This window comes from Protopterus annectens, chromosome 16.part0, assembly GCF_019279795.1.
Source record: "Protopterus annectens isolate FY-2018-M chromosome 16.part0, PAN1.0, whole genome shotgun sequence".
NCBI lineage: Eukaryota > Metazoa > Chordata > Ceratodontiformes > Protopteridae > Protopterus > Protopterus annectens.
Window position 1 is genome coordinate 767,156,639 of NC_056750.1, and position 27,660 is coordinate 767,184,298.

General features: G+C 37.9%; 1 protein-coding gene across 1 annotated transcript in view; it reads left to right on the forward strand.

Annotated features, from left to right (window-relative positions):
- LOC122790836 (glutamate receptor ionotropic, NMDA 1-like) overlaps positions 1-27,660 on the forward strand; it is a 1,095,578-nt gene that overhangs the window by 882,884 nt on the left and 185,034 nt on the right. Inside the window, exons 6-8 of the mRNA XM_044058475.1 lie at positions 4,000-4,174; positions 17,246-17,390; positions 17,489-17,575. Of these exons, the coding sequence (XP_043914410.1) occupies positions 4,000-4,174; positions 17,246-17,390; positions 17,489-17,575 (407 nt within the window). The remainder of the gene's footprint in view (positions 1-3,999; positions 4,175-17,245; positions 17,391-17,488; positions 17,576-27,660) is intronic.

Sequence of the window (27,660 nt, forward strand, 5' to 3'; positions counted from 1 at the left end):
TAGCTAGGTCAAGGTAAGCAGGCTGAACCATTTTCAAAGAAGTCCACCAGACTGAGTAGGCATGACCTGCCCTTGACAAAACCAAACTGGATTGGGCCCTGTAACTGAAGGTTTCCTGTGTCATTACTGATCATTTCCATTATAATTATTTCCAAGGCTCTGCATACTAGACCAGTGAGACTTATAGGTCTGTAGTTTCCAGAGTCTGTAGATGGATAACTTTTTGTGTAGAGGAATGACTATTGCTGTTTTCCGTTTGTAAAGCATGAAGCTTGATTGGAGGCTACAGTTAAATAGCAATTCCAGAGGTTCAGATAGGTCATATTTCATGCTAGTTAAAAGGAATCCTGAGATATTGTCTTGGACCATCAATGCAGTGTTCTTGGCCTTAGAGAGAGCATTGAGCGTCTGTTCCCTAGTGATAGCAGGGGGAGTTATATTTGATGGTATTTCCTGAGAGGAGTTTGAGGGAGAAGACAGGGTGTTAAAGTTAGAGGTGAATTTATTTACCAGTGGGTTTGCTGCATCATCTGGCTCATTATAGGTGACTGCATTAAGAATGAGCTCTGTATGGTCTTTGAGGTTGCAGACAGCTTAAAAAATGCCTTGTGGTTGTCATTGTTCTGAGAGGACAAATTTACCTCAAATTTGGCTTTGGTAGACTTTATTTGTCCTCTGAGTTTTTTTATTTAGTTTGATGAAAGTGTTTGTATCCTGCAGGGTGCTACACCTCCTACTTTTTGCCATGATTTTCTTCCTTCTGTTATACAGCCTACTGATGTTGTGATCCCACCAGGATGGCTTGTTTTTTTTGAGTTAGTTCTGTACTTATTCCAGCAGTTATACCTGCCTCTATACAGCTGTTAACATGCTTGTACAGAATTTCTGTTAACAGTTCTGCACAGGCAGCAGTCTTCTCAGGACTGATATGGGCTTTAAATTTCCCATCAGTGATTACCAATAGTGTTAAACAAGGCACATCGCAAGGGAAATTTCTTTTTGGTCTACTTTTTTTTTTTTTTTTTTTGTTAAGGAGATCATTGCAGATCATTATTTTTTAATCTTTATTGATCATCACATTTTTTCTTTTTACAGTGTTCACATATACAGCATCAACTTTTCTAAAATGTTCCCTAATTCAGCCGCTCTTTTAGGATTGTATAGGTATATGCTGACAGAATATTAATAAACCAGGCTATCAGATAATGGGTGGGTGCATTTAACGTCTGATAGCTTGTCATTGTTAAACAGGTAAATCCATGCATCACTGACAATTGTTCTATCTAGTCTTGCTCTCAATTTTAACTCAACATTCCTCCTTAAACAAAACAGTTAAACGCACAAGGTAAATATCTACAATGTAACTTGAGATCTGGAATCCAGTAGTGACCATACAGTTTTATTTTCACTCTAAAACAAATCTTAACAGTTGGACCACTGACTTCACACCATGTATTGCTACCTACTTTATTAACTAGATAAAAATCTTTGGTGCTTTGTTCCATGTTAATATCCTCTTCAAACAAAAATTTCCGTTACGGAATCCCATACAACCCATTTTTACTATGGTGTTCTATTTCTGATCAATAATACTTTTCAGTTCCATGCTTAATATTTTCTCTCTCTCTCTCATTTGTAGTGTGTCTTTGGTTTTCCATTTTTTAATTATGGCTTGCTTAGCCCCTAGCAACATTAAAGACAGCAGTGCTTTCACTGTTTTTGGTCATGCTATTTTGCACCAGCTCAACAATACAGCTCTATACAGAGGTTAAATTTTATTCCAGATTAGTACTTAAACTTTGTTTATTCCCAAAATATATGCTCCCAAGAACCTGTTTTTGAACAATCAGTTTGGCAATATATGTGCGAGAATAATTTTTCAAATCTTGTAAATATCTATAAATATTTCTGTTAACATTTCCATGCAAAAATTTTAAATGATTTTGATTTAGTTGCATATCTAGGATTAAGGCATGTCCCCCATTAACTATAATATTTTTAATTGTTCACTCCATGCTGTTTTTACTGTTATACTGTATTTCTTAAATATATTTCCCTATATGCTCTATTACTACTTTCTAGACTGTGATTTCTCTTCTGGCCTCAGTTATAAACTCTAGTATTTCTGTTGTAACAAACTGATTATCCAACCTCTGCATATATTCCTTGAATTGCAAGGTTAGAATTGTATATGTGAGCCAAACTCAGTTCAGTTGTCCATGTTTGGCTATCTTCATCCTATTTTATTACCTCATTTGCTTTTACCATCTGCTCCCAAAATTTTGTTTCTTCATTCTTTTCCAAACACTCATTACATTTTCTTCTGCATCTTTCTTATTATATATGGTATAACACATTGGTTTTATTCAGCTTTTCTGTGGTCTGACTTCCTTTAACATAAAAATATGGTTAATAATTTTATGAATATAAGGCTATATATAATGTTCTTTATATTCCTTTCCTATATCTGTTCAAATGCTCATGTGTGAGCCTGTCACCTTGTTGGCCACTATGTCTATCATGTGCTTTCATCTAGACATGAACATATTAATCTAAGTTGTGGGATCTTACAGTATGCCTCCAAATCTCTGGAAGTCCCAAACCACCCTCTTCCTTTGTCACTATTAGTTTTTCTCCTTGCGATATCTCAAAGAAACTCCATAATTTCATTTTTCATATTCTTCCATATCTGATCTTGCAGTTGTTACATACAAGCCTGATCTACATAAAGAACCAGCAGGACCAAAAACATCTTAAGCACTTGTATCTTATTGCCACTGTTCCAAAATAATTTGCATAGTTTTATTTTATTTATAATCTTCTGAGTAATTTCTTCATGCATTTCTTTAGCTGCTTGCTCAGAATCAATATTCTACAAAATTACAAAGTATTTCATCTTGTCAAGATCCCACAAAAGGGGGAAGTTCTGTACAAAGTCATATGTTGTTGCATAATTCAGTACTACTGCCTTGGTGTTTTTCCACATTTATTTTATATTGTGCTACTAGCCAAATAATTATTTTTCTTAAATATAAATGCTTGTATCATGTTCCAGAATGGTAACATATATTATGTCATCTGCAAGTAGGGCTATTTTCTTATTAGTATTTCTCCATTTATATCCAGTTATGTTTGACTGTCTTATGCATCTGGCAAATGACTCTATAAATATAAAGCAAAGAATACTGGTTTATTTATTTTTATGTATTTATTTAACATTTATTGACTAGGAAAGTCTGACTAGGACAGAGCCTATTTTCAGCGGAGGCCCAGGGAGAAATACCCCAGATGCATGTCTTTGAAATGTGGGAGGAAATCGGAGTACTTGAAGGAAATCCATGTGAATACAGAGAGGGGATACAGACTCTGCATAGAAGGCACCCCAGCTGAGAATCGAACCAGTGACAATGTTAACTGCTGCACCACCCATAAGTGTGCATTCTTGCTTTGTTCCTTTTGTAATGCTAAATGAATGGCACAGTGGTGCAGATGTTAGCATGGTCACCTCACAGCAAGAGGTTCTCTGGTTCACTTCTCGACTAAGTGCCTTCTGTGCAGAGTCTGCATGCCCTCCCTGCATTCATGTGGGTTTACTCCTGGTGCTACAGTTTCCTCCCACATTGCAAAGGCATGCATCTGGAGTGTTTCTCTCCCAGCCTCCACTGAAAATTGTCTCGTTCCAAGTCAGACTTTCCCGATTAACAAATGTTAAATAAATGCATTAGACAGCTCACCACTACACTTCACCTATTAGCTGGCTCACTCTCTCCCTTCATCTCCCAGCTCTGCAGGTTATCTGATGGCCACCTATGTATCATTACTCTATACAGCTTCTTAGAGAGATTTGTGTGTGTGTATTGATTCAAAGGGTGAAGGGAGCTAAACTGAAACTTTGAGGATATCTGGTTACGTTTCATTCCGTAGTAATGAATAATGTGCTATATCCACTACCACCAACGTTCTAAACTGATATAATTTCTACTTCTTGCCTTGCTGCAGGTGTAATCGGTTTACAGCTGATCAACGGGAAGAATGAATCTGCTCACATCTTGGACTCAGTCTCAGTAGTCGCTTATGCCGTGCATGAACTGCTCGAGAAAGAAAACATCACAGACCCACCAAAAGGCTGTGTCGGGAACACCAACATCTGGAAAACAGGACCACTGTTCAAAAGGTATCTAAACTTGTATCACTTCAGAGACTTTTTTTTTTTTGGTAGGTGTCTGGAATTTGCTTCTAATGTTGATGAATTAATGTCTTAATTTATGCATTTCATGGAGTTAATTTTTTACAACATACAAAAAGCATTTGGCAGCAAATGACAACTTCAGGATAATTAAACACAGTGACCTTTGAGCTTCATCTGAGTAGCTTTTAAGACCAAAGTCATAGGTGTCTGCCAGTTTTATTTCGGTGCCTAAATCTAGAAACATTATAAAACATGCCAAAGACAAAGTTAACATAGTTAAATATTACAAATTTTTTTTATAAAGATAAGGTAATACACATGATAATGGAGAGGCAGGATGATGCACTGGTTAGCATATCTGCCTCACAGCACTTGCTTCTTCAGTTTGATTCTCACATGGACAGACTTTTAAAGGCGAGTCTGCAAGTTTTTCCTATTCTGGAGAATTTTCACAGTGTTCCATTTTTCTTCCACATGCCAAAGATGTGCTGTAGTGAGTTAGTGTTACACCAAAATGCATCAGGTGTGCATGCAATATATGAGTGAGTGTGTGTTTTGCAATGGTTGCCACCCTCCCAACCCCTTTCAGGGTTACTTCCTCTTCCTTGCATCTGTTGAGTCCTGTGGTAAGCTTCAGTTACCAAGAAACTCAGAAATGGATAGAGTACTAAGAGAAAGAAAAAAAATTAATGGATGAATGAAATAAATTATTTTCAAAATAAAACATTCTTAAGTGCCTGTTAAAGTAATTCCCAACATATTTTATGAGGTGGTGAAATCCACCACGGAGCAGTAAGTGAACAAAATTAACAGCAGCCAGAGCATTTCAGGTACATTCATAGGTGTCGGAACTAGAAGGGAAGGGGGGCAGCTGCAAGACCTGTAACAACAGAGTTTTTCTTTAAACACCCAACGGAGGAGTCATGCATGCACTGCACGCTAACATAATTTAAACACAAAAGTGTGAGGAAGTTAAAAACTGCTCACATTATTGCTGCTAGTGCACCTGCTGCTAGAGTCAACACCCATGGTAAGCTGGTTTTATTCATTAAGTGGTGAAAGCTCAGTTTTCTATTTATGCAGTAGTTGTAAGGAAGCTCTATTTTCTGTGTTTATGCAGTAGTTGTAAGGAAGCTCTGTTTTCTGTGTTTATACAGTAGTTGTAAGGAAGCTCCGTTTTCTATGCTTAGGCAGTAGTTGTTGGAAGGAAGCTCCGTTTTCTGTGCTTAGGCAGTAGTTGTAAGGAAGCTCTGGTGTGTGTATGTGTGTATGTGTGTGTGTGTGTGTGTGTGTGTGTGTGTGTGTGTGTGTGTGTGTGTGTGTGTGTGTGTGTGTGTGTGTGTGTGTATGTGTGTGAATTGTGATTAAATAATAAAGTACTTAAAGAGACTGTTGCGTTATATGATACATAATGAATCAGATCATGGTTATACGTCCAGTTATAAAATGCCATACCTAGAAGTGGGAGTCTTTGGTAATGATGCTTCTCTTATAGCTGGTACAAATTTTCCTGTTGAAGTTTACTTTTATGATGATTTTGGCATGCAGTTATACTTTTCTGGAGAGACTTGATTTAGTATTATTGAGCTAGTCAGAATGTTATAACTTATTAATGCATAATTGCCAGATATTAGTTTGGAAAATAACTTTTTAATTTGTTTCTATTTAAATCTGTATCTGAGTAGTCTGCATCTGAATTAAGTGAACTGTATTATAAACTTTTGATCTAGAGACTTTACTAAAGCAGCAATGAAATCTCATAGTATAAATTCAAGAATCACATTGCTTTTATTTATTTGTAAGTTAGCTAGTGCTTATAAGACATTTAATATAAGGGTTGTATCCACTTCTAAAATCTGTAAGGTGATTTTAGCATAAGTAAGACAACACAACTTTTATTCAATAAATCCTGTTATATGACAATGCAAGACTTAACTATTCATATATTTGATTCTTGTTCATAATGATAGAATTAGAACTCTAATAATATTTATAATGAAAAATTATTTCAGATCTAATTTTTATTAATCCATGTATATAATGTGGAGGATTCAGTGAAAGCAAAGCATCATTAATTTATTCATTCTTCAACGTTTATATTTATATTGTTACTCTAGGGAGTGTTACCTTTGAAACACTCTCCTTCAGTTAAGCATGGCAAAGAGGTAGCTAACTGCTCATATCTCTGCATTTCAACAAGATGGATCATAAACTCAAGAGATCCACATTATCAGATGCACATTACAAAATTCCCTTTTTTAAAATACTATTTTTGCAAATGTTATTGTTTGATGATGTGTGTAGCTTATTACTTTTACATTTCAACAGATTATTATAAATTCATAAGAAACTACAACATAATTAAACTTAAATGCTCTTTCCTTGTCTGCCGGTCTTGTCTTTTTGTAAGGTCAGTGAACTTAAAAGTTAAGAAAGATCTTTCATCCCATTTATGTAATGGATAATATTTGTGTAATTGTTATAATTAAGATCTTTCATCCCATTTAACTCATGGATGATAATATTTGTGTAATTATTATTATATTTAAATTATAAATTCTGTTTATTTAAAATGCTGATAAAAGTAGTATGATATCATGCTAGTATAAGCTCTAACTTGTCAAATGCCAGCCTATTCTTAAGAGATTAAATGAATATATGCTTATTACACTTTACTTGTATAATTAGTCATGGTATCACTTTTGTCTACTCTACTGAATTAAGACTAGTCTTGTCATGTTGCAGTCACTAAAATGTGCACTTTTCTGACCACTATTTTACAAAATGTACATATCCTTTACATTTTTTTAAATATTTTGTTGGCGGAAATTGGGCTACTGTTGGCCGAAGGAGGAGAAGAGGGGGAAGGCATGCCCAAAGGCAGGTAAAGGCTAGGACTGTGGTAGTGATGGGTCAGAACTTTGAATGTTGGCAGTATGACTGGTATAGGGAGAGAGCTAGCTGATATGATGGACCAAAGGAAGGTTGGTATATTGTGTGTGCAAGAGACCAGGTGGAAGGGCAGCAAGGCTAGGTGTATCGGAGGTGGTTTCAAATTGTTTTATCGTGGTGTGGATAGGTGGAGAAATGGCGTAGGCATTATCCTGAAGGAACAGTATGCTAAGAGTGTTTTGGTGGTGAAAAGAGTGTCAGATAGAGTGATGTTTATGAAGCTGGAAATTGATGGTGTAATGATGAATGTTGTTAGTGCATATGCTCCACAAGTTGGGTGTGCGATGGATGAGAAAGAAAAATTTTGGAGTGAGTTGGATGAAGTGGTGATGACTGTACCCAAGGTTGAGAGACTGGTGATTGGAGCAGGTTTCAATGGGCATGTTGGTGAAGGGAACAGAGGGGATGAGGAATGATGGGTAGGTATGGTGTTAAGCAAAGGAATGCAGAAGGTCAGATGGTAGTGGATTTTATGAAAAGGATGGACATGGCTGTGATGAATACGTATTTTAACAAGATGGAGGAGCATAGGATGACATACAAGAGTGGAGGAAGATGCACAAAGATGGATTATATCTTATGTAGGAGGGCCAGTCTGAAGGAGATTGGAGACTGTAAAGTGGTGGCAGGGGAAAGTTAAATTAGGCAGCATAGGATGATGGTTTGTAGGATGACATTGGTGATCAAGAAGAGGAGGATGAGTGTGAGGGCAGCACCAAGGATCAAATGGTGGAAATTGAAAAAGGGTAATTGTGAGGTGATGTTTGGGGATGAGTTAAGACAGGCACTAGGTGGCAGTGAAGAGTTACCGAATAGCTGGATAACTACAGCAGAGCTAGTAAGAGAGATGGCTAGAAAAGTGCTTGGTGTGACATCTGGAAAGAGGAAGGAGACCTGGTGGTAGAATGAAGAAATGCAGGAGAGTATACAGAGAAAGAGGTTGGTGAAGAAGAAGAAGTGGGATTGTCAAAGAGATGAAGAAAGTAGACAAGAGTATAAGGAGATGAGGTGCATGGCAAAGACAGAGGTGGCGAAGGCCAAGGATAAGGCGTATGAAGAGTTGTATAAAAGGTTGGACAATAAGGAGAGAGAAAAGGACCTGTATCAACTGGCTAGACAGAGGGACTGAGCTAGTAAAGATGTGCAGCAGGTATAGGTGATAAAGGATAATGAGGGAAACATACTCACAATCCAGGAGAGAGTGTGTTGAGGAGATGGAAAGAGTACTTTGTGGGGTTGATGAATGAAGAGAATGAGAGGGAAAGAAGGTTGGATGATGTGCAGATAGTGAATCATGAAGTTCAGTGGATTAGCAAGGAGGAAGTAAGGATAGCTATGAAAAGGATGAAGAACAGAAAGGCTGTTGGTCCAGATGACATACCTGTGGAAGCATGGAGGTGTTTAGGTGAAATGGCAGTGGAGTTTTTAACTAGATTGTTTAATGAAATCTTGGAAAGTGAGAGGATGCATGAAGAATGGAGAAAAAGTGTTTTGGTACTGATTTTTAAGAATAAGGGTGATGTGCAGAGCTGTAGCAACTACAGAGGGATTAAACTGATCAGCCACAGCATGAAGTTATGGGAAAGTAGTGGAAGCTAGCTGAGGAAGGGAGGTGATGATTAATGATCAGCAGTATGGTTTCATGCCAAGGAAGTGCACTACAGATGCGATATTTCCTCTGAGAGTGTTGGAGAAGTACAAAGAAGGTCAGAAGGAGTTGCATTGTGTCTTTGTGGATTTAGAGAAAGGATATGACAGGGTGCCTAGAGAGGAGTTGTGGTATTGTATGAGGAAGTGGGGAGTGTCAGAGAAGTATGTAAGAGTGGTACAGGATATGTATGGGGATAGTGTGACAGTGGTGAGGTCTGCGGTGGGAGTGACGGATGCGTTTAAGGTGGAGGTGGGATTACATCAAGGATCAGCTCTGAGCCCTGCATACAGTATAATAATGTTAGAATAATACTGCGTATAGTATAATAATGTTAGAATAATATTACATATGGTATACCAATGTCAGGGTAATACTTATACAGTATAACAATGTCAGGGTAATACTGCATACAGTATAATAATGTTAGAATAATACTGCACACAGTATACCAATGTCAGGGTAATACTGCATATGGTATAACAATGTCAGGGTAATACTGCATACAGTACAACAATGTCAGGGTAATACTGCATACAGTATAACAATGTCAGGGTAATACTGCATACAGTGTAATAATGTTAGAATAATACTGCATACGGTATACCAATGTCAGGGTAATACTACATACAGTATAACAATGTCAGGGTAATACTACATACAGTATAACAATGTCAGGGTAATACTACATACAGAATAACAATGTCAGAGCAGTACTGCATACAGTATAACAATGTCAGGGTAATACTGCATACAGTGTAATAATGTTAGAATAATACTGCATATGGTATATCAATGTCAGGGTAATACTACATACAGAATAACAATGTCAGAGCATATAACATAATGTCAGGGTAATACTGCATACAGTATAATAATGTTAGAATCATACTGCATACGGTACACCAATGTCAGGGTAATACTGCATATGGTATAACAATGTCAGGGTAATACTGCATACAGTACAACAATGTCAGGGTAATACTACATACAGTATAACAATGTCAGAGTACTACTGCATATGATATAACAATATCAGGTTAATACTGAATACAGTATAACATAATGTCAGGGTAATACTGCATGCAGTATAAGAATGTCTGGGCAAAACTGCATACAATATAAATGTCATACTACTGCATACAATATAACAATGTCAGGGTAATACTGCATACAGCAAGAGGTTCTCTGGTTCAATTCTCAGCTGGGGTGCCTTCTGTGCGGAGTCTGCATGTCCTTTCTGTGGTTGCGTGGGTTTCCTCCGGGTGCTCCGGTTTCCTCCCACATTCCAAAGACATGCTGTAGGTGGATTGGAGACACTAAATTAGCCATAGGTGTGAGTGTGTGTGTGCCTTCTGTGGAAGGTTGGGCGCTGGGCTGGCAATTCAACACTGTAAAACTCCACTGCCAATCATGAGCGGACAGGTGATCCGCTGTGGCGAACCCTAACCGGGAAAAAGCTGAAAGAAGAAGAGTAATACTGCGTACAGTATAACATAATGTCAGGGTAATACTGCATGCAGTACAAGAATGTCTGGGTAAAACTGCATACAATATAAATGTCAGAGTACTACTGCATACAATATAACAATGTCAGGGTAATACTGCGTATAGTATAACAATGTCAGGGTAATACTGCATGCAGTACAAGAATGTCTGGGTAAAACTGCATACAATATAAATGTCAGAGTACTACTGCATACAATATAACAATGTCAGGGTAATACTGCGTATAGTATAACAATGCCAGGGTAATACTGCATGCAGTATAAGAATGTCTGGGTAAAACTGCATACAATATAACAATGTCAGGGTAATACTGTGTACAGTATAACAATGTCAGGGTAATACCGCATACAGTATAATAATGTCAGAGCAGTACTGCATAGAGTTTACAGTAACAGAATAATACTGCATACAGTATAAGATAAGGTCAGAGCAATATTGCATACAGTATAGCAATGTCAGGGTAATACTGCATACAATATAACGTCAGAGTAGAACTGCATACAGTATAGCATAATGACAGAGTAATACGGTATACAGTATAACATAATGACAGAGTAATACGGTATACAGTATAACATAATGACATAGTAATACTGCAAATATAGTTGTTTTTGCATATAACCTGTATTTGCAGTGTGGGTTCTGTTTTCTGTTTATTTTATTTTGGTAATAATGTAAATTTTTTCTAATTACAGTATACAACATAGTTCTTATTCATAATGTTTCAGAATACATTCTGCCCTCTATTCCTTCATGTTTGGTATGTAATGTTTCTGCAGTAGCTAATAGTACTGTGCGTGTGTGTGTGTGTGTGTGCGCGTGCAGCAACACGTGTGTCTGTGTATTTTCTTTGCATGAAATATTTCTTTACTTATTTTATCTTAAATTTTCATTTAAAAATCTTCCCCAGTAGAAGTAATCGCACTGTTATGGAGTTTTGTTACCGATGAATATTCAGACATGAACTGCAGCAGTACAGGTGCAGTATGTAAAAGGGTTGGAGTGGTTACTTTACATTAGTGGTTGTGGCTTGTGCTAGGAAATGGGAGGGTATAAAGTATAACTTCCATGAACTTGTTTAGTATTCTTGATGGTTGTGCTTGCGACATACTCAACATGCCCCAAGTAGGACTTTGAAAAGTCCCAGTAACTGAGGTAGTGACTGCTATGTATACCTTTACCTGTGCATATATAGGAAGGATATGCATTCCCATGGATTATGAATGTGGGTGATACATGTCTGTTAAGCTCTTTACAATATACCAGTCAATACAGAACTAATTATCTATCTCCAATTCTGCCTAATTGCAGTGTTATCCATTACCTATAATGTTTTCATAGTGCATAGAGTGATGCAATTACAATGAGATATCAGTTAAATGACATCCTGGTTCAATGCTACTATAGTGCGAGTCTTGACCTTAAAACTTAGAAGGGTGTTTAACAATTAAGCATACTCTATGCTGTTAATATTACATCTGGTGCTATAGTCGCACTAAACCAGGAAGCTATTTAACTAATATTTGTGTGTAAATAGCAGCAGAACATGAAACAGGTCAGTTTCATCTCCGTTTCTGTCCGCTATCTATATTACACTCAATGTATTTTGGAACCAGCTGTTTCCCTTACACAGGGGAGTTCCAATCTACATTACTGTCTTTTAAAACTGGTACAACACTTTTTTTTCCTAATCGAGTATATCTGTACTTAGTAGTACATAGAGCAGACAAGTTTCCATGCACTACAAAAAATTATGATCAGATATCCCAAAACAGCTTTCTGTTCTCAACACAGATGCCAAGATTCAGATCTCAGGCTTCACACGAGGTAAACTTCTTGGCATCCATGTCTCAAACACATAATAAGCAAGCTACGATTAGTGATCCACTCATAATCCTGTGTGTTTCCATCATCCGCCAAGGTTGGCATCCATGTCTCAAACACATAATAAGCAAGTTACGATTAGTGATCCACTCATAATCCTGTGTGTTTCCATCATCCGCCAAGGTTGGCATCCATGTCTCAAACACATAATAAGCAAGTTACGATTAGTGATCCACTCATAATCCTCTGTGTTTCCATCATCCGCCAAGGTTGGCATCCATGTCTCAAACACATAATAAGCAAGTTACGATTAGTGATCCACTCATAATCCTCTGTGTTTCCATCATCCGCCAAGGTTGGCATCCATGTCTCAAACACATAATAAGCAAGTTACGATTAGTGATCCACTCATAATCCTCGGTGTTTCCATCATCCACCAAGGTTGGCATCCATGTCTCAAACACATAGTAAGCAAGTTACGATTAGTGATCCACTCATAATCCTGTGTGTTTCCATCATCCGCCAAGGTTGGCATCCATGTCTCAAACACATAGTAAGCAAGTTACGATTAGTGATCCACTCATAATCCTGTGTGTTTCCATCATCCACCAAGGTTGGCATCCATGTCTCAAACACATAGTAAGCAAGTTACGATTAGTGATCCACTCATAATCCTGTGTGTTTCCATCATCCGCCAAGGTTGGCATCCATGTCTCAAACACATAGTAAGCAAGTTATGATTAGTGATCCACTCATAATCCTGTGTGTTTCCATCATCCACCAAGGTTGGCATCCATGTCTCAAACACATAGTAAGCAAGTTACGATTAGTGATCCACTCATAATCCTGTGTGTTTCCATCATCCACCAAGGTGAGCCACCAGACAAGAGATGGTGGAGATCAGCACAAGACAATGTTCCTGTTCAAATGTGAATCTGAATATTACTGGTGTCTGCAGTGCAGATATTTCCCAAAAGTTTTGGCCTTTGTTGGAGTTGTGCAAGCGGATATGTAACATTCTCTTACTATGACAATGAAACTCTGTGTAATTTTACTTGTATACATTTGCATACCATTATCTTATTTGGATTCACAAATTTGCATATCATCACACCATTATTTATATATATTTGTACAATGCATGTCACCCGTTGCTCTGCTCCACTCTGCCATATGTTTCTGTGAATCACGCCCACCATGCATGTGGCTGCTGACCACATGACTACCTGTGGCAGAGTATTTAGTCTGACTATGAATTCTAGCCAATCTTTATACACATATATCCATCCATCCCACAACCCTTTTTTCTTATTTTTGCACATGGGTTCGGCATGTAACAATAATCTACAGTCAAGGTTCACACTGTCAGGTATCTATCCCTGTCACAGATGTTCTTCCATACTCACACGTGTGCACACACTCGCATCTATGCCCAATTTAGAGTGTCCAATCCACCTATTGCATGTCTTTGGAATATGAGAGGAAACCAGAGCGCCTAGAGGAAACACACCAACACAAGTAAGAAATGCAGACTCCACACAGAATGCAGCCCAGCTGAGAATTGAACCAGGGAACCTCTTACTGTGAGGCAACAATGCTATCCACTGTGCCACACACACAAACACACGTGTATATATACATATATAGATAAATATTGATATAAAAGTAGCTATTACTATGCAAAAACAAAAACACTGATTGGACAGCCCAACCAGTGTGCCCACTGTAAACCGAATATATACCAAAAGAAAAAGTCCAGCCACTCTAGTACCATTCAGTAACCAAAGTTTTCTATTGGCGTATACTGGAGGACACATCAAAATATGAGACAAAATGAGGTGTGTTCTGCAAAACTGCAACAGAAACAATTGATTTTTCTCATATGTTTGCGCTGTCCCTGTAACTATAACTAAGCAAACAGCAGCGGAGATTCTGTTTTCTTCATTGCTTCTCTTGCACTGATTTATTGTGCAAGCATGGGAGCGTAAAGCCCATACGCATGTGCAATACATCCGAAGAGTGAAAACAATGATAAAGAAGAAAGACGTCACCTTATATAATTGCAATATTTAAGATGGGTAAGTAATTTCCTTCTTAAATAATGTTAATGTATAAAAACAATAATTACCACTGTTTGTGGATATATCAGGATTTACCCATGGATGGCTTATTCAATCATTCATGCTTTGCCCTCATGATCAAAAGACACGAATTGTAGATAAATCCTAATGTACCCACACACATTTGTGGATTATAGCTTTAATATTTGATGTGTGTGTGTGTATTATACATATAAAATAGATTGATAGATATAGCTAGTATCGTACCTTTCAACCTCTTAGCACAAGAAATCTGGACAAATACAGAAGTAATGGGGGAGAAAGGCCCAAAAACAGGGACAAACTTTAAATAATGCTATTATAAACTTAGAAAGTGACTAGAAAAACAGATGCTGTGCTAGCATGAATTTTCTGAAGTCTGAAACTCAAATGTCTGTCATTATCTAGTGAACTCCATCAATTATTTGCCAGAAACACACATTTTTATGAAGAAGAGACCAAAAATATGAAGCAAAAACCTAGACGGTTGAGAAATATGAGCTATATAGATATAGCTATAGGTATATATAAACACACACACATACACACACACAGGAAAATTTAAAAAAATTTCAGCACTGGATTACAGAAATCATGCTTCTTAAAAGCCATTTTTTATGAGCCTAACAAGTGAACCTATTGACTTAAAAACATAGAAATGTTACGGTTAAGCTGTGACTACTATTTCCTTTGCAAACTCACAAAAAGGACTCTGAAATACCACGTGTGAAACTGTGAAAATACATTATTTTATACGGAGTCATTTAAAATTACGCAATCATGACAAAAAGTTCAATGACAGCCAGAGATTGCTTTGAAAGTCAGCTTACTACTTTGCACATTCCTTGTTAGGATGATTAATTTATGCATTTAACTTTGTTTGTATTTTACTTTTACCTATTTTCACTGTGGATTTCTATGATCCTATGTGGCACCAAATGAGAACTGAGCCATTTAGTACCCTTTGTGCAAATGTTTCCAGAGTAATTACATGGATTTGGTCTTCATGAAAGAAAGGCTATCTTTGCAATGAAATCTCGCAAAGTAGGGACTGATAGCTGGATGCAAGCAAGACATATAATATTATGGCAGGACGGCACCAATGCTGCAACTGTCCGACTCCCATAAATGGTGCATAAACTGCATCATGCTGCTATACCTGTGGTGCTGTACGTGGTCTTTTTCACACACTGGACACATTATCCCTGCAGTTGTCATTCACTTGTTGTCCACCAGGTGGCAGAATTATGGCATTGAATTCAAATCCTCTAACAGACTGATAGGAGCAAAAGGTTGGCTGCTTGGTGCTCTCCGCACCTGTAAAACGTCTGGGACACAAGCCATTAGCTGACCCTGTCCCAAGGAAGTGTAGATAGTCACTTTGCACCTGGGACGGTGACTCAGATCTCAGACTTTACTCGAACTGTATTCTCTTCTGGCCATTATTTTTATAGTTTCACAGTGCTACCTATATCCTGATATATATACGTGATATACAGTTCTCCGACATGTTTTCTTTATTAGTTATTTACTTGTTCAGTGTCTTTCTTTGCACAGTTAAGAGCCTCTAAGTTATAGTTTTCTGTTTTCAGTGGATAATCCATGAGCACTAATCTGTTTTATAGAGTTGTTCAGAATTACATAGTATGCAGAAGTTATGCTTGGACCAATTCCTAGATCCATAGGCTGTAGCATATTTGCAGCTCGCTTGTTCTACTTTTTCTCATTTAATATAGTGTAAAAAGGAAAACATTTTATATGTTGCAGATCATGTTTTCATATGTAACCTGAGAACAGAGAAAAACATGGCCCATTAAATGCAATGTTTTAACTACAACAAAAGTGCACGATCCTACGGCTCCCTACTAAATTCCTTCGGCCTATTGTTGGGTTTACCAGCCACCTCCTATGCCCCCAGACATGATCAGATAAGGGTGGGAAATCTTCAAGACACCCTGGGAGTGTGACTGTCAACATCGGACAAGGGGGATTTCCTTTATTGACCTATCCTTGAACTCCCCACTGCCAAACAGATCTTGTGTCAGAGTCCTAGGGGCAGGGATGCAATGGGGACATGCAGAGTTTCATTCCACCTCTGCATCTTCTCAGGTATGTCCCCACCCTATTCTCCCTATGGACAATGCCTTACAATAGCGATGTCCCCAGATGCCACCAGGAATCATCACAAGAGATGCCCAGAGAACTTCCCTCTTACCAGGGCATGCGAATGCCCATCCCTTGATGTTGTTCCATGAGTCACCCCAAGTTCTAAGCAGACCATAGTCAGGGCTTTATCCCTCTGTATCATTGTTGAAGCATTGAAAGTGCTTTAATCTATTTACTGTTTAGCACCAAAAGACATTATTTTATGACTGGCTTCCACAGCTTTACAGTTGCTTTTTATTTTATTTATTTACTTATTTTGTAAAATGTGACTTATTTAACTAACATGTACACACACACACACACACACACACATATGCACACAAAGGTCAATCTAATAAGAGAACAGAAAAGTTCTGTGGCCTGAAACAGAGCAACAGATGAGAGATGAAGTATGCCATATGATGTGAACCACTGTGTGGTTAGGATACAGCAAGGGGACACAAAGCCTTTTGGATGACAGTCCTAGATAAACATTGTACAATACAATGTTAATTATCAGCTATGTGAAGGTGAGTGTTGATTCCAGGGTAATGCATAATACATGTGTAGCCACAAACACCTGATAATTACCACTGCACTAGATTACAACACTTGCCTATAAATCCCAGACATCTCTCTCTTAAATAAAAGAATGCTGAACTTTTAGATATTTGATGAGGTAGTACTGCCCTTGTTATGGTAAACCTAACATTTCTATTGTCTAGCAGTATTCGTTTTATAAAGGAGGTACAGGAAGGGAATTTTAATTGCTACATGATCCATGATAGTCACCTTGGGCCCATGAACACTACGTATGTATTATCACTTCAGTAAAAAAAAGGCAAATGCTATAACATTGGACTATTTTCCCTTCTGCAGAGTGCTGATGTCAACGAAGTTTCCAGAGGGCGTAACTGGTCGAATAGAGTTTAATGATGACGGGGACAGGAAGTATGCCAATTACAGTATCATGAATCTACAAAACCGCAAGCTGGTACAAGTTGGTGTTTTCAATGGCAGCCATGTACGTTCATCTCAAATACCAAAGACCTATTGAAAACATTAGGATAATAGTGAGGAAACTGAATTAATTTATCTTATCTGATTTGTCTGCATAATTAGGTTTTACTACTTCCCGACAGGAAGATAATTTGGCCCGGTGGGGAGACAAGCAAACCTGTTGGATACCAGATGTCAACCAGGTTAAAGGTTAGCAGCCATTTTATTTTTCACTGCTTATTGTTGTGATATTTTGATACTAGCATTTGAACATAACCTTTACATTTTCCTCAGTATAGCTAGGCCTACAGAGCTCTTCTGCTTCAGTTTAGAGGTAAAACGTCTCAAGGGTGTTTGGGGAAGACTTTATACCAATGTAGGCAAAAAAAAAAAAAAATCAGATGGATTTCCAGTAATCCCAAATGTGGCAATGTTTACAACTGCAAACACTACCAATTGTAATAGTTTGCTATATACTGGAAGATGTAACTTGTATTAAAACTAGTTTTCAGAATGCATTTAAATTCATGCTTCTGAGAATGAAGTTTTACGTTTAATATTACTTTACATAATAATTTTTAATGAAAAACAATCCGCACTCCTGTCCCAAAAGATACAAGGAAACTCCAGCACAGCACCAGTCGTCACAATGTAAAAACAAGTGGAATTTATTGTAAAAAAGAATTTAAAAATATGTTAAGCGCTTTCATCATCCATAGACTTCATCAGAACAGTTACCACATCTATTCACAACACTTATAAATACATCTCACATCACCTGGCACACATTAATTAAATCACCTGACATTATTTAATTACAATTTAAGGTGCTAAAGACCACATCTCAATTAAACCTATATTAGACCATTCTGGATAACTATATCCAATAATAACAACAAATAATGAACTTCTTGTGGCATCGAAGGTTTTATGAATATATGTTAGGGATAGTTTTTATTAGTGTGTACACAATTATGAGATCAACCTTTGGTATTTATGCAAGAAACATGTGTATTATAAAGTATATTTATTGAATCTAAGTATGGTTTGTTCATTCAAATGCTTACTAGGTATGATGCTCAATGACAAATGTGTTAGAAGTCTTTAGGGGAGGGAGAAAAATGGATTACGGAAATTCAGCTTTAGCACCTTAAATTGTAATTAAATAATGTCAGGTGATTTAATTAATGTGTGTCAGGTGATGTGAGATGTATTTATAAGTGTTGTGAATAGATGTGGTAACTGTTCTGATGAAGTCTACGGATGATGAAAGCGCTTAACATATTTTTAAATTCTTTTTTACAATAAATTCCACTTGTTTTTACATTGTGACGACTGGTGCTGTGCTGGAGTTTCCTTGTATCTTTTGGGACAGGAGTGCGGATTGTTTTTCATTATAGTGGACTGTTCCTTGTTTTCGGATATTATATAATAATTTTTAAATCTACCTGGGAATAACAATCATAAATAAGATGCAGTGCTTTTCTTTTTTTATTTTGTTTGGTATCATTACCCTTTGAGATTGCCAAAATGATGAAGCTTTTAGAGCTTGACTGCTTTTAACAAGACTCTAACCTATATTCTAAGCTGCTGATGTAAGCTATAAAACTACCAATGAGGTAGTCAGTTTAAAGCAAATGTGCAGCAAAGAGCATCTAAGCTAATCTTTTAAAGGTTTACTAATGAGTGTTTTAGTGTCTGCTCTGGGGTCTGCACAGAGCTACTTTAATAGAAGTAGGTTCTATAGAGGTAAACACTATAGTAAGGACAGCAGGATACTCAACTTAAATGCTGCAATGTTGTGACTTTACTGAAATTTTTATTATGGCTTTATGAAAACTGTAGAATTATTTAACTAGCATTACAAGCTGGCAAGATCAGTCCATTTTTTTGCAGTCTGTTGACTGGGTAGATGAAAAAGAACAGTATGTTTTTTTCTGAATAAGATCCAGGAAGCAATATAAAAATAAACAAAATACAATTACAGGACAAAGTTGTGCAATAATCTTGTTAAGTTCATCGTTCATGTAATATACCCACTGACTCATAGCCTTAGAATTTATCAATATCACTGTTCACTACTTCATGTGCAACAATGAAACATGTCAGCTTCTAGAGTTTATAATTTGCAACCTATTAAAATGTTATCATTTGCAGTTGACATTAATTATTTTCATTCATTCTTGTTCTGATTACAGTGTCCAGTCGGTTATAAGTAGGTTTTCAGCTTCATTAGTTATGAATAAGTGGGTATAGCTTACGATCTAGTGCTGGGATTTAGAAAGGCTTACCAAGAGTTTTCATGCTGGTGCTGTTCTCAGAGCAGAGGGCAATCCTGCTGGTTGAGCTAATCCAGGGGATTTGCCAATTAGCCAACTCTTTTCCCCCAGAAATTCCTGCAACTGTCAAATTATTTAAAGAATCACATATACATAATTTTCTACTGTTGAATAACAAAGTGAACAAAGGTCAAAAGATGGCAGGCACACATTTACTCTTATAGAAGCAGCCAGGGGTTCAGGTACATTCATTGACGACACGGGGTAGGGGAAGAGCTTGTTTGTGTGTGTGTGTGTGTGGGCACGAGCACGTCTGTTGGGGCATGATTGAAGTCAGATAAGTGTGAACATGTGTGTGTCTGTCTGTCTTGGTTGTCACACTAGGGGGTAGGTCGGTAATTGAAGGTTTGTGTTTGTCGTCTTCTTCTTTCAGCTTTGTTATTCATCCTACCAATTTCCTTATCTTCAGCTAGATATGATCGAGGATGCAAAAAGCTGCCATTCTATACAGCTTGCCATTCCAGCCCTATTCTTTCCTTGAGTAGTGTCACTCTCCCAGTAGGTAGAATACTTCTAGAATGATACTCAAACTGTTTGCTGTGTACCATGCCACTATCCCACATGGATCTTAATAGGTCTCTCTTCACCTTTCGTATGAAAAGAGCAAATGAATAACCATGTAAATTGTAAATTAGATAATGAATGCAGAATCACCTAGGGGTTCCATCTCCTCATCCTGTGCAGTAAAACTGTCAAACAGAAACAGTTTAAATTTATTACAGAAATAGTTTACTGGGCCTCCAAGCAAATATTAACCTTAATAAAACAGTATTAATTATCCAAGGCGGTATAACCCTCACTTCCACAGGATAAAAGTGGCCATATTGCAGTCATACCATTAACTAGATGCCATGCAGTTATTCTGGATTTGACCTTTCAAATCACATGCAATCAAAATTAATAACTGCAAATATGTATAAGAATAAATTGAGAACTTGCATCTTGCCATTGTACAAATACCATTTCTTAAGGGGAGCCATGTATAAAATATTGGCTGGAATTATGCCATATGAAAAAAACATACTCTCTGAGAGAGTTTAAAGAAAGACATTTCCTGTTTTTAGCACCGAATAGTTATTCAGTAAAAAACAAAAAAGCAGATATTTTCCTATAAGATTTGCTAAATTGGGGAACAACCTACCCAGGCAAATAAAATGCTCCAAAAACCTGGAAACATTTCAGAAGAAACATGATAATCATGTTGACTCCAGAAAGTATAATATCCGCAACTTCATAATGCCTTATGGGAACTTGAAACCAAAGTATAAAAGTTTCAACAAATAAAATACAAGGCTCTAAATTGTAAACAATGACAATGTTGTAGTCTGTATTCATCTATTTTGCTTTGGTGGACTAAGTCTTCTATTACATGCAGTCCCATTCTGTGAATGACTCAAATCAGACTGCATGACTTTTTTGGGGAATGTAAATAATCTAGACAAGTGGTTTATTATTTTACCTTTTGAGTGCTTAGTTCACTTTTCTAAACCATCTTAGCATGTTCTGTTTAATCAGGAAACTGCTGTTAAACACTGATAGAGTACCACAATTGTGATCATCAGAATGTAGAATGATATTGCATTCATCACTTAGTAAACCAATAATTTTTGAATGTATCTGAACAGACAGTTTAGTTGTAGATATATGAAACTATGTTGCATTATATACTAACACCCGCTAGATTGCATGGAACTTTTCAGCCCAAACTTCCACTCTATACTGATACTACCTGAATGTAAACAGCTGTGAAAAAATACAAGTAAAATGTTTATTTATTGGCAAATTACTTATTGAGAAAGCCTGACCAAGCAGTGCCCAATTTCAGCAGAGGTCCAAGGAGAAGAGTTCCTTTCACAGATGTCATGGACATTTGCATTGCTTCATCACTAGAATTAGTATCATTTATGAGAAACATTTCCATTATGCAGACTTTCTTAATATCAGTTACATCATCATTTTAAAACAGTTTTGATAATATTTACTCATTTTTTTAATAGAGGGCAGTATTGGCAGTGCAAACTCATCAGTATGCATAGATTGTCAAATTTTATGTAAGAATATCTGTTATTATAAGGACTTGTTCAAAATCTAGGACATATGAAGACAGGATAAAATGTTAAAGCAACACAAAAAAAGAAGGAGGGTGGGACACAAGGAAGCTAAAGGGGACAAGATGATAGAGGATGATATGGTTGTGATAATAGTACATTATGTTTTGCACAACATACAGTTATGGCATGAATTCTTGTAGCTATATACCAGTTTAACCAGGTGTGTGCAGGTACAGAGCCAATAATCTATCAGGTGTTGCTTCAGTTAGTAACATTGTTCAGATTGCAGACTGTCCTTAAGTAGAGTGGGATGGTATTCCAGCTATTAGCATTGCAGCGTGAATACAGGGAGTATCCTGCACTGTTAAGTTTAGTTATAGAGAGTACTGATTTGTCACTTGAGTGTAGAGGTCTTTTAGTAGTGTGAGGCTGAAAGCTGGAGTGAAGAGAAATGGATTTCTAAGGTTTGTGCAGTAGTTTGAAGGTTGTAATTAACTGCAAGTACAATAGTGAATTACTTAGTTCGAGACAGTTTACTTGTTTTAAAGAAAGACATTGATTTGATCAATATTGTTGGTTGGTTGCAAATTTGGCTATTTTATTGTAGCACTGTTCTAGTTTGGCTGATAGACAGGAATTCAGATTGGTTAGGATAGGACATGCATATAACAGGGTGGGGAAGTAGCCTGTCTAACAGAATCAGTAACATAGTGTTTTACACTATAGAGGCAGTATAGCTTTTGGAGGGTTTTCTTATGGCTTGTTGAAGGTGGAGATCAGATTATATGTAGTTGTCTATAATTACACCTAGTAGTTTTGTGTGGGATACCACCTCTTTATTGGTCTTGTTGGATGACAGTCTATTAAAAGCGGGGGGTTTTTGAGAAAAAGAGAATTGGGGTGAACTGTGGCAGCTTAGTTTTTTGGGGATTCAGGAGCTGAGTTGTTGAGTTATCTGAGGAGGAGGAGGACTTCTGGGTGAGTGTTTTGTAGCATGGGTAGTGTCCTAGCAACACATATTAGAGTGGGGTGGTCTAAATATTGTACTGTGGTGACCTCTCTAGCTGCTGTGTTTAGGTCACTGATAAAAAAGTTAAACACTAATGGTCCTAGGATGGAGCCTTATGGGACTCCGAAGGATACTGGAAGGAAAGAGGAGAAATCATCTTGACATTTCACTGTGTGGGACTTATTAGTGAGGTAACCAAGAAACCAGTTAAGTGAGGAGGGCAGTAGCCCAGAGGAAGAGCATTCAGTTAGGAGAATTTGATGACTGACTGTGTCAAATGTCTTGTCTAGATCCAGTAACGGGGGACAAATGTCTTGGCTAGATCCAGTAACAGGGTAAGGTTAGAAGACCTCGTTCTCTATTTTGATTTTATTATAAATGTGAATCTTTGAAGGGCAGTGGCTGTACTGTGGCTGGATTTGAAACCATACTCTGAGGAGAGAGTTGGGTGTGAGAAGTAATCCACCTCTGTAAAATCTTAGAATGTATAAATTTAACCACTGTTTGTGTATAAATGTAAATAAATATTTTATTACTCTATGTTTAACTGAAACTTAGTTTAATGCAATGCAAGCAAATGGAGCTTTTCTCCCTAGCCTCCGCTGAAAATGGCCATTACCCACTTGGACTTTCCTGGTAAACAATGACAAATGAATATAATAAATAGATGTAGAAAGCTGAGAGCAAATACTTTTCAAAGATTTTGGATAAAGGTTAGAAAAACGTGATTGATCGATAGATTTTTGAGCTCGGTTGATGATTCACCTTTATGGAGTAGTATTATATAGGAGTTTTTCCATAAGGTGGGGACATAGTTTTCTTGAATAGAGCAGTTCATTACAATTGACACAGGATATGCAAGGCTATCTGCGGGGAGTCTAAGGTATTCAGATGGAAGTTCCTCAGGGGCAACAGTTGTTTTATGGGATGGTAGGTGTTTTTTAATTGTGGATAATGGCGCTGGAGTGAGTGTGAAGTTCTGTTGTGTCTTCAATAATTTTCAGTAGGATGGCTAGATTTGAAGTAATTTAATTTTGTAAGAAGGAAGTTACTGTATTTATAAAATGTGAGTTAAACTGTGAAACAATGGATTGTGAGTTACTGGATATGGGTGGGCTGGAATGCATTTGTTTTCCAAGACTGAGCAATGCAGTTATTGAGAAGTTTTTAGATTTTTTATGATGAATTTTAGGTGTTGCTATAATATGCTTTTTTGTCTGTATGCATTGCTTGCTATGGCTCCTTACTTGTCTATATTGTTTGCAGGAATGTTTGACATGTTGGTTTGTAGCCAAGTGTTCCAAGCTTTATCGCAAAGTTGCATGCATTGTTTTTTTTAGTTAACTCAGGGGCTGGTTTGTTTTTAATTTTTTTTTTTGTTTTTAACCCTGCTTCCTTTCACAGAATGTTTAGAAATACTGTATTAAATGTGTCTACTGCTTCATCAAGAGGAAGAAAATTAGGTAGAACCCAGCTGAGTGGGACTATGCTGGAGTTAAAAATTTCTTTACTGAAGTTACTGCGGTTTCTGACTGTGTTATAGTAATGAACCTTGTGGGACTGTTTGGGGTGTCTGATTATGTAGCACAGCTGGTAGTCACTTGCACTATCAGATAAGATGCTACTTGTGGCAACATTTTTCGGGTTGGATCTTAGATTCCAGTCTAGGATGGATTCTTTAGATGTGGCCATGTTAATTCTAGTTGGAGTCTTGCTCCACTTAAAGGAGCCATATAGCTGAATTGAATTTGTTGGATTTTCTAGGGCTACCATTTGCCAGTCTATGTTACTGTCCCCTAGGAAGATAGTTTTCGGTATTATGCTGACTGAAATCCAGGAGAGTATCTCTTCCAGCAAGGAAATGTTATCAAGTGGTATGTATTGACCTATGATGGCTAGAGCTTTGTGAGCATTCAGTTTGAGGATCAAGATGCGGAGTCCATTGTCGTTAAAAGTGGATATAGTATTATGGTAAGTGGAGAAATCTAAAATATTTCTTTAGAAAAAAACAAGAAACACCACCCTTTTTTTTTATTATATCTAGTCTGAGAATGTTACAACCTGGTAGAGAGTATTACTGTATTTTTGATAATTGGCTTCAACCAGTTTTATGTGGTACGAAGAGATCAGGGGAGTAGTGGGTTATATAGGCATGAACTTCAGTGACTGTTAAAGAGACGTATGTTCCTCTGTAGTATTGCAAGTTCTAGGTGGTTGGATAGGTAGCCTGTTCCTGTTTTGAGGTGGGCAAGGGCTGCTTTACTGGGGTCTGACATTGAATGAGTGGGTCCATGACTGGGCTGTATATCCCTTCTCGGTATTATTGTCCAGTTAGCAATGTGGCTGCTTAAGAACCACTTATATTTGCGCTTCCCAGTCACAGGCCAGTTATTACAGAGAGCAACTGGTTTATAGCCAGTACACAGCAATCAATAAGGCAGAAACTATAACAGGTTTTCTTCCATGTACTGAATACAGGCACCAAGAAGCTAGGGAGACTAAATAACTGGCATATACAGTGTAATCTATTGGTCAAAAGAAAGGACAGTGGCCAGCTTACCAAGTTGTCCTTAGAGTGCAAGGACTACTCCTTTGCGGGACTGCCACAGTCAATTTCCAGCACAGGTCAGCCATGTATTTGACTTAATACACAACAAGGCTATTCACAGTAAATTTGCTTACAATAAACAATAATAAGAAGTTATGTCTTACCATAACGTTCCATGTTAGTTGTCTTCTTCTCGCCTTCTTTCTTGCTGGATGGGTTCGGAGCCGATCCTCGGCTCCGACTCGGCCTATACTATAGCTTGAGAGCTATTTTTACTGGCTCGAGGCAGCCCACAATACCATGCGCTAACTCCCCAGATCTCGTTTGGAAGCTAAGACATAGTATCAATAATAATATTATAATAATAATATTATAATCCTCTTTTATGAGTACAGATTACCTGCTAGTAACACTAAGAATACAAGGAAAACAACTCAACATATTGTATCTCCAGAAATGGAATGACTCAGAAACCTCAAGTCTATCCAGGCTAGGGGGCAGGAGGGAGGGACGCAAGAAAGAAGGCGAGAAGAATACAACTAACATGGAACGTTATGGTAAGACAACTTCTTAATGTTAAGTTGTCATTCTCACCTTCATTCTTGCTGGATGGGACAGTGTCCCTAGCATCTTAGTCCTGGGTGGCTCAATGGAACAGACTCCTGAGTACAGTGGAACCAAAATCAGCTCTATTTCTGGAGGCTAAATCAAGCATGTAATGGGCAATAAAAGTATGTTTGGACGCCCAAGTAGCTGCTGCACAAATGGCATCTAGTGGTAACCTTGCTTAAAACGCCGTTGAAGTTGATAGTGCCCTGGTTGAATGAGCCTTAGGCCTAGAGGGAAGTTGCCTCTGTCTCAACTCATAGACCAAGGTAATAATAGATGTCAGCCATCTGGAAAGAGTAACCTTCGATACTGGAAGCCCTTTCTTGCCTGCAGCATAAGAGAGAAAGAGCTGGTCTAACTTTCTGAATTGTTTTGTCCTGTCTAGGTAATACCATAATTGGCGATGAACATCTAATGAATGTAATTTTTGTTCAGCTCTGTTGGTATAGTCTGGGAAAAAGACAGGCAAATCAATGGAGTGGTTTAGATTTGCTTCCGATAACACTTTTGGTAGGAAGGAAGGAAGGGTTTGTTCTGAGAGTTACCCTGTCTTTATGAAAAACCAAATAAGGAGGACGGACAGACAAGGCTTGAAGTTCTGATACCCTTCTGGCAGATGTTATAGCTACTAAAAACAGCATTTTCCAAGAAAGAAGTTTGAGGGAGCAAGAAGCTGCAGGTTCAAAAGGGGGCAGAATTAGTGAGGTTAGAACTAAATTCAAATCCCATTGTGGGGGTGAATCTCTGACTGGAGGTCTGAGCAAAAAGATGCCCTTGAGAAAGGCTTTACAGAGTTTGTGGGACATAATATTTGCTTCTGAGAGTCCAACATGAAAATTAGCAATGGCCGCTAATTGTACCCTGATAGTGGCCGATGATGACCCTGAATGAAAAAGCTCCGCCAGAAAGTCTAGAACCTCATGAATGGGTGCATGGAAAGGATCTAAGGACCTAGTTTGGGCCCAGTGTGAAAAACGTTTCCATTTACTTGCATAAGTCTTCCTAGTATTGGACTTATGGGAAGCCAGAATGATATCACGAACAGTAGGAGAAATAAGGGGAAGCCTGACTATTGCTGGAAGTGGAGCAACCAAGCTGTGAGGTTGATGGAATGTAGAAACTGATGCAGCTTGCCCGTGAGGTGGGTCAACAGATCAGGAAGGGGTTCCAGATGCCAAGGCTGTTCCAGTAGGTATTTGTGCAGGAACGGGAACCAAACTTGTCGAGGCCAAAACGGGGCAATGAGGATCATTTTGGATCTCAATGCAGTTGCTTTCTGAATTAATTGCGGAATCAACGGAAAGGGAGGAAAGGCATAAAGAAGATCCCGGGGCCAAACGTGAACAAGAGCATCTCTGAGGGGTTGGCCTGGCAGAGGAAAAAGTGTGAAGAAGTTGAGGCACTTGCTGTTTTGGGGAGTTGCGAAAAGGTCGCAGCAAGGCTGGCCCCACTTCTGAAAAATTCCGTCTGCTACTGCTTGATTTAGAGACCACTCGTGAGGCATGAGGATAGTTCTGCTCAACCTGTCTGCTATGACGTTGGACTTCCTGGGGATGTGCGTTGCTATCAGAAACCATTGAGATGAAATCGCCCATTGCCAAAGTCTGAGTGCTTCTCGACAGAGGGGGTAGGACCTTGTTCCGCCCTGCTTGTTTATGTACCACAACACAGACATATTGTTCATTTGAATTGCTATAGTCCCCGTGGGAAGAGAGCTCTGAAGGGCTTGCAACGTCAAA